The sequence below is a fragment of the Manis pentadactyla genome, chromosome 1 (assembly GCF_030020395.1).
Source record: "Manis pentadactyla isolate mManPen7 chromosome 1, mManPen7.hap1, whole genome shotgun sequence".
In the NCBI taxonomy this organism is placed as follows: Eukaryota; Metazoa; Chordata; class Mammalia; order Pholidota; family Manidae; genus Manis; species Manis pentadactyla.
Genome location: NC_080019.1, coordinates 117,206,563 through 117,213,448, shown reverse-complemented (window position 1 = coordinate 117,213,448; position 6,886 = coordinate 117,206,563). Strand labels below are relative to the sequence as shown.

Genomic DNA, 6,886 nt, shown 5'->3' with positions numbered 1-6,886 from the left:
GACCCTTAAATTAATCACACCCACAAAATTATTTTTGCCACATAAAGTAACCTATTCACAGATTCTGGGGATTAGAATACGGATATCTTTGGGGGATCATTAATCAGTATGCCACAAAAACTTTCTGACAACACACATGACCCTCAGTTCTTGTCAAGAGTGGTCTATATATATTTCTACCAATGAATCAATGAGTGAATGAAGGAAGGAAGGAAGAACTTTTAGTGATTCAACAAATATTTATTATTGGGTCCATTATTTGCTAGGTCAGGTTTTAGACTTTCTGTAAAGGAGATACAAGAAAACAATCTTTATCCTACAAACTTGACACTACTTTTTCTCAAAGCAAATTGTCATATTAAAATGGCAGCCAGTATATTGATTACAATGGAATTAAGACATGCAAAGAGAAGAAGATAGGCCTACCTATTTTCATAATTCTACTTATAAGAATTTGGTCACAATAAAGGAAAACAGAGCAACAGCACAGATACAGCCCAACCTGAAAACACTCTCCTGGCCCAGGGAGCTGTTTGGTGTCCCTGAGGGAGAGTATTTGGGAAAGCTGTCTGGACCAGGACATCTGGGTGAACACCTCTCCCGCCTTCCCCAGGCAGCTTGAGGGACCCTGGTAGTTGCAGACCCACGTGCAGCTGTGGCACTGTGTGTGGACTGTGAATTTGCCCTCCTTGTCACTAATGGGCTCGCTGTCAGTTTTGGCTGTTGGTCCGTCCACCCTGGGAGAGGTGATCCTGCTACTTGGATTGCCTGTGGGCCTGTTCCCGGTGTGGCCTGCTGGTCTCCCAGTGTGGGTTTTTGGCCCAGCTCCTGTTTGGGTTGAGGAACCGTCCCAGACACTTGGATCCTAGCAGTAGTATGGCTGGGCCCTGACCTCTTAAGAACATAGGGATAGCCATTCCCCTGAGCCTCCTTTGCCTCAGCTGACTGGTTCTTAGCCTGGCTTTGGCTAATAGGAGGCAAGGAACTCCCAATATCCATGTAGGAGAGTGGGGAATTGGAAGGCTCTGTCCAGTTTTGAAAGCCCCATGTACAGAAACCCAGAAAGCATGCTTCACAATTGGCTATGTCATGGGATCCTTCCAGAGGCACCTCTGGGATCACTGGTAGCTCTCGGACCTTCTTGATACTATCTTCATAGCATCTGTCTACAATACGCGAAACCAAGTTGTTCAGAATCCTCATGGTGCTCTCAGGAGAGAAGTCCGGCTTTTCAAATGGACATTTGGAGCACTTCTGGCACCTCTGAGCAAAGTGCCGCATGAGCACCTGGCCCTGGGACTTCCGGCGCTCTAGGTGCATGTGACACAGGATGATCACTCGGGCAGAAGCCCACCTCCGCTGGCATGAGGAACACTGGAACCTGCAGACAGAAGGAAGAAGCCCACTGTGCCCTCAGCTGATTGTTGTTCTGAAGAAAATGGGCCTGTCCCTGTCCCTAAGGTCTGTTTCAACTTGCAAAAGTGTATGTGATAATGACAAGTTGACAAATAGGAAAGAGAGGGATTGTATTTCTAATAATGCTTTTTCCTGTGACCCACTGAGCCTCCAATCACACATGGTCCTAAGTCTGCCTTTTTGCTGGTAAAACATCTCTAGCTGTCTCAGGGGGGAAACATTTCTGCCATCTGCCAGCAAAATCTGGTCCTCAATGGTCACAGAAAACTTGCACCGAGTGCCTATTCTGAGGCAGGCTCTGTACTTGGTGCTTTTACCATGTTATCCCCTTTCATCTTTAAAGCACCACTGTGAGGCAGGCATTATGGAGTCCAAGATCCAGATAAGGTAACTAATCATAAAGGGATATATATCTTGTTTTTAAATATATGTGCATATATACGTATGCACATATATTAAAAACCCTTATCTTATGTCAACATAGAAGAAGGAACATTGACTCTGCTAGGAAGATCAGGAATGTTTTAAGGAGAAGTTGCACTGGAGTTGATCTTTGATGAATAAGGAGGGAGGGAAAAAAGTGTCTGCCAAACAGGCAGGACTTCAAGGACAAGGGTATAGACGTCAGAAAATGCATGGCATGGCTAATAATCTGTAGAGAATGGAGAGCAGGATACCTGAGTCAGAACAGGGGCAGTTAGGGAAGCAGGGAAACAGATATGGTGGAAATTAAGAGTGAAGGTCCCTGTGTGACCTATAAAAAGAGAATGATTGTCCAGGTCAGCAATTGTCACCCTTCTGACATGAGCAAGGAAGCTGGTTCCTGCAACATGGAGGCTCACTGGAGGTTTAAGAGAAAGATGGACAATAAGGGAGGGACATTACTTAGGGACTCCAGGAACTAGGTTTTAGATTTCATCCTTGCAGCTTCATTCCTGTATTATTTCCAGACCTTCAGCAAGGTAATATTCAAAGTGATTGCTTGCCTTTAGTCAGTTCCTAGAGCTTTAAAAGAAGGCCCCAGTCCCAGGCTGGCACTGAACAGGCGTAGGGCGAGTAGTTCCCTGAGGAAGCCTCTCAGAACTGGTGGGGGAGAGGGCAGAAGTCTTTAGACAGAAGCAGTCTGGAGCAAATGAGGTGGCAAGAGAATAGGAGGGCAGACTTACAGAATATGGTATCCTTTTGGGATTTCCTGAAATATTTAGGGAGGAAACCTAGCAAAAAAAGAAATGCCTCATATTAAACAAATTGGAGGCTTGGAGTCTTCTCACTTAGATCCTAAAGAACACTGTGACCACAGAGAGTGGAGAGCCTGGTGACATCCGTGCTCCCCACACGCTCTCAGAGGACTCGGGCAGTGCTACGCTGAGCCTCTTTGCCCGGAAGGACCACCAAAGGGCAAACCCTCACCCACCTGCCGAATGCTCTCTGCTGGTACTGCTTCCACCCCTGGGCAACACGGTCCAGCTGAAGGTTCTCCTCCAGTCGCAGGGTCCATTTGGTCCTGGGTTTCACCTCCTGGATCAGTTCTTGAAATATCTGCTCCCAAGTCCCGACATCCAAAACCATTTTATTCCTCTGAGGCCGAGGCTGAAAGCCCATGTTTAGTAAGTAATTTTCAGTGAGGAAATAGAAAAAAACCAGTTTCAGTTTCTGTATTCTGGACACACGTCAGTTGTTTTCCTAGCTTTCGATTCAGACTATTTGAGAACACAGAACACGTCTTTGTTCCAAGGACAGGAAGCAGCAGAGTTTGGCTAGCTTGTGAACAGGCCTGGTTAAGAGCTGTCTGAGTAGAGGTCTGTTCTAGATTCTGGGGGTTCCTGTAAGTTAGTTTTTAGTTTATTTTTCTCTTAGTTTTATACTATAGGGAAACCACCAGGCTAGGTGCTGGGACAAGTACGAATGGCTAAGATGCAATGTCACCCCACTGATGCTCATACCCTAGGGAGCATGTGTCCAGTGCTCACCTCATGCACCTGTTGAATCCTCTTGACAGTCCCCTGGGGGGGATTATTCCTGCTATTCTGCATGTGAGCAGTGCACAGAGCTGAGGTTCCTTCCCCAAAGCCACCAAGCAAGTAAGCAGTAGAGGTGAGATTTGAACCTGGGCCTGTGGGACTCCAAAGCCTACAAGGTCCCCACCCACCACCCTCCCTGAGGAGAAGCTGGGAATGGTATTTCACGTTCTAGGCTGGCACTCTGCAGTCAGTGTGGGAGGAACTGCCCTGAAACCCTGACTTAATGGTTTGGTCTAGTGAGATCTCCTGTTCCTGGAGCAGGACACCAAGCTGAACAAAAGGACTCCTTGATTCACTGTGGAAATTATCTTACAGGGCAGTATACAAGCAGGTGTGGGAACCATCTTTTGGTGACAGGACAGAGAATTCCCATTCATGGGGTGAGGGATTGAGACTAGATGACCCTTAGAGTCACTTCTAACTCAAAGAGTCTGAGATTCTAGAAAGTAAGCTTGGACCCTCTGGAGCTGAAATTCCAACAGAGGAGGTAAGACAGGCAGGGTGCTTTTATCTTTAGAAGCCCCACTGTAGTTACTGTGTCCTGAACAGGATCAGCCTAAGTCTTCTCAGGCTTCCTAGCCTTCGTAGCCTCTGTTTGGGAGGCAGAAACCCACTCCCTTTCTCCCTCCCTCTTAGGATATTCTGTTTATACAGACTCTCTCTGCTTTCATAACTTTACACACAAAGGGTGCTTATGTCTAGAAAGACTATGTGGGAAACTCCTGCTCTACATAGATGGTTATAGAACTTGGAATTGGACCCATTGGATATCAGAAATGAAATCAACTTGCTCGCTTTTTCCTTTGATTATTACACACAAGAAAACTGACACCCAGATGAAAAAGCTCTCCCTCCCAAGGTCACACAGAAAATTAGTACCAACAGAAAGCCAGAACACAGACATCTTTGTCCCAGCTCTGACCTCTATCCGCCTGTCACCCAGGCACAGACGCTTTCCCCACCCTTTCTGTCCTAGTCTATGCTGGATTTAAGAACCTGAGCCCACTCTTTCATCCTGTATCTTCAGAGCATTCCCACATCCCGTGTCTCCTAACTCTTAAAATGGTCTTTTTTCTGCAAATGCAGCCTTGTCTGACCCATTTTACTCCCTGCCCACTTCCCTTGGCCTCTGCTTTGAGTGTTGCTTGTGGCATACACAGTCACTCCAGGCTGTCCTCGTCTGTTGGACAGAGGAGAGGGGAGACATGGAGCATGAATTGAGATTTGAGAGCTGGAGGAAACTCACTACCATCCCCACCACCACAAAGAAAAAGAAGAAAGAGAAGGAAATTTAAAACCCCACAGGTCTTCTGTAAGCCACTTATTTCTTTGTACCAAGGCACCGTGATTCCAGGATAATAAAATCATGGATGTTGGTACCTGGAAGAGGTCTCAGCTATCATCTTTTGACCCCCCTTCCCATGTCACTGAGGACCAGGGTACAGAAATGATTTACCCAATTCACACAGCTTGAAGGTGGTGACCTCTAGGCATTCATCAACAGTTGGTGCCTTATCATAGACTGCTTAAAGAGTTCCTGGGAGACAGAAAAGAAGAAGAATCCTCAAAAAAAACAAAGCACAGCTCAATTCTGAAAAAGGAGGGCATAGGAAAAGTTAGATTGTCAGAGCTAAAGTAAATCTACTAGAACCATCAAATCCTGGGATAGCAGTGATGTCCCTCCCTTATTCTGGTCCAAAACAGACATTGCTAATCAATATTTGTAAACTTTTCTCTGGGTCTAAACAGCCACCACCAACTGATTGATAGGTGAAACTGTTTTGCCATTGCTGCAAAAGTCCAGCACCCTTATTTCACAAGTTGCAGAAACAGAGGCCAAAGTAGGTTTGGTATAACCAGGGCTAAAGTCCAGTTTTTGTGATCTTAGATATGCACCCATTATCACATGGCCTGTCACAAATAAATTTAGCACAAAGCTGAACACAAAGAGATGTGTTCTTCTTGAGAATGCTTGAGAAGAAAGCAGGCTAGGCATGAGTGACAAGGATGGAGGGGGTGGGACTGAGAGGGGAGGAAGAGGCTCTGTCACGGCAGTCAACCACTTGATAAGTTATTTCTGTAGTTATTCTACAGGCTGAAAGGGGTTAAAGGGACTTAGTTTAGTTAAAGGAGAGAAACAAGATACATAATCCTTAATATTGATATTTTGCTTACATTTTAAACTTCTCTAACTAATTAGCATAAACTCTGCAGATACAGCAGAACAGATACAAAAATTTTACGCACTTGATTTGGGGAACAATAAGGTTAGGTTAGGATGACCCCTAAACTAAGTCCATTTCTCCAGCTTTGGGACTTCAGAGTAGGGAGAAGTGAATCCTGGACTCAGAGTCTCTGCTGTGTTGGTGATGCCAGACACACCTTCCCTCCTGGACCCTGGGATGGCCTGTCAGGAAGTAAGTGGCAGAACTAGGACTCTGATGTCACACTAAATTCCACTAAGGCATGGGTATGTCTGAAGAAGGAATGGGCTGTAAGTGGTAGGACAGAAATAAGGCATGTGGACTGTGCTGGGGGACCTGAGTGTGGGAGTCTTCATGCGCTCATATAGGGGTTGTGCCCTCTGGGCTGGGGCCCCTGGCACCCTAGGAAGGACCACTGCTCCAGTTAGGAGCACTTCTCAGCAGAAGGTCAGCCTGGACGGGAAGGGAGGTGTGGAAATCAAGTCATCCTGGAACGTAATGGTGGCTGCTTCTGCTCCTCACAGCACCCCAACCCGGCAGGGATAGAGTCACAACTCCTCCCACGGGGAACCAGTGGATGTAAGGGAAAGAAGAAGTAGACAGTTCTCTTAAAAAGATCAAACAACACATTTATCAAATGACCTGCCAAAACCTGCTAGTCCTTGTTGTCAGGCCGGGCACAGTCCAGCTAGAGAAAGAGGCCCACAGGGAGCATCTCCCTCACTCCCCGCGCCACCCTCTTCCCCTGTCATCTCAGTGGCCCAGGTGGGTGTGGGGAGCCGACCTGCCACCGACAAGGCTGAGACCCACCACTCAGCACCTTGGTGGCCTTGGTGAGTCCCTTAGCTTCTCTGGGCCTTGGTTTCTCCATCTAAAGAGTGGGGACAGTGATTCTGCCTATCTCCCAGAGCTGGTGTGATGACTGAATGAGTTACTGGCACTTAGTAAGCAAACAGGAGAGTTTGCTAGTTTGTGTTGTTGCTATGCTGTGTGTGCATCTCTTTGAGAATTACCACAGAGTCTTTCCTAAACATGTTGGGGACACAACAAAATAAAACCACACACACACACACACACACACACACATAAATGGGTGAAAAAAAACTATAAATAAGCACATATATAAAGACTCAGAGCACAATAGTTGCTTAAGAAACCAGATTGCATAGAGATATACTTTCTTACCCCACTTTGTTGTCTAATCCCTGACCCCGCTCTGAGCACCTCCCAGGGTGATGCCAGTGC

General features: G+C 46.5%; 1 protein-coding gene across 1 annotated transcript; it reads right to left on the bottom strand.

Annotated features, from left to right (window-relative positions):
* Nucleotides 1-219: 219 nt before the first annotated feature.
* On the bottom strand, nt 220-3,086 carry RTP4 (receptor transporter protein 4). Its single transcript, XM_036875276.2, has 2 exons — nt 2,831-3,086; nt 220-1,381 (listed from the first exon to the last, which is right to left on the bottom strand). Exons 1-2 carry the CDS (start codon nt 3,016-3,018, stop codon nt 445-447), a joined length of 1,125 nt encoding a protein of 374 aa, XP_036731171.2. The 5' UTR covers nt 3,019-3,086; the 3' UTR covers nt 220-444.
* Between the last annotated feature and the right edge of the window lie 3,800 nt (nt 3,087-6,886).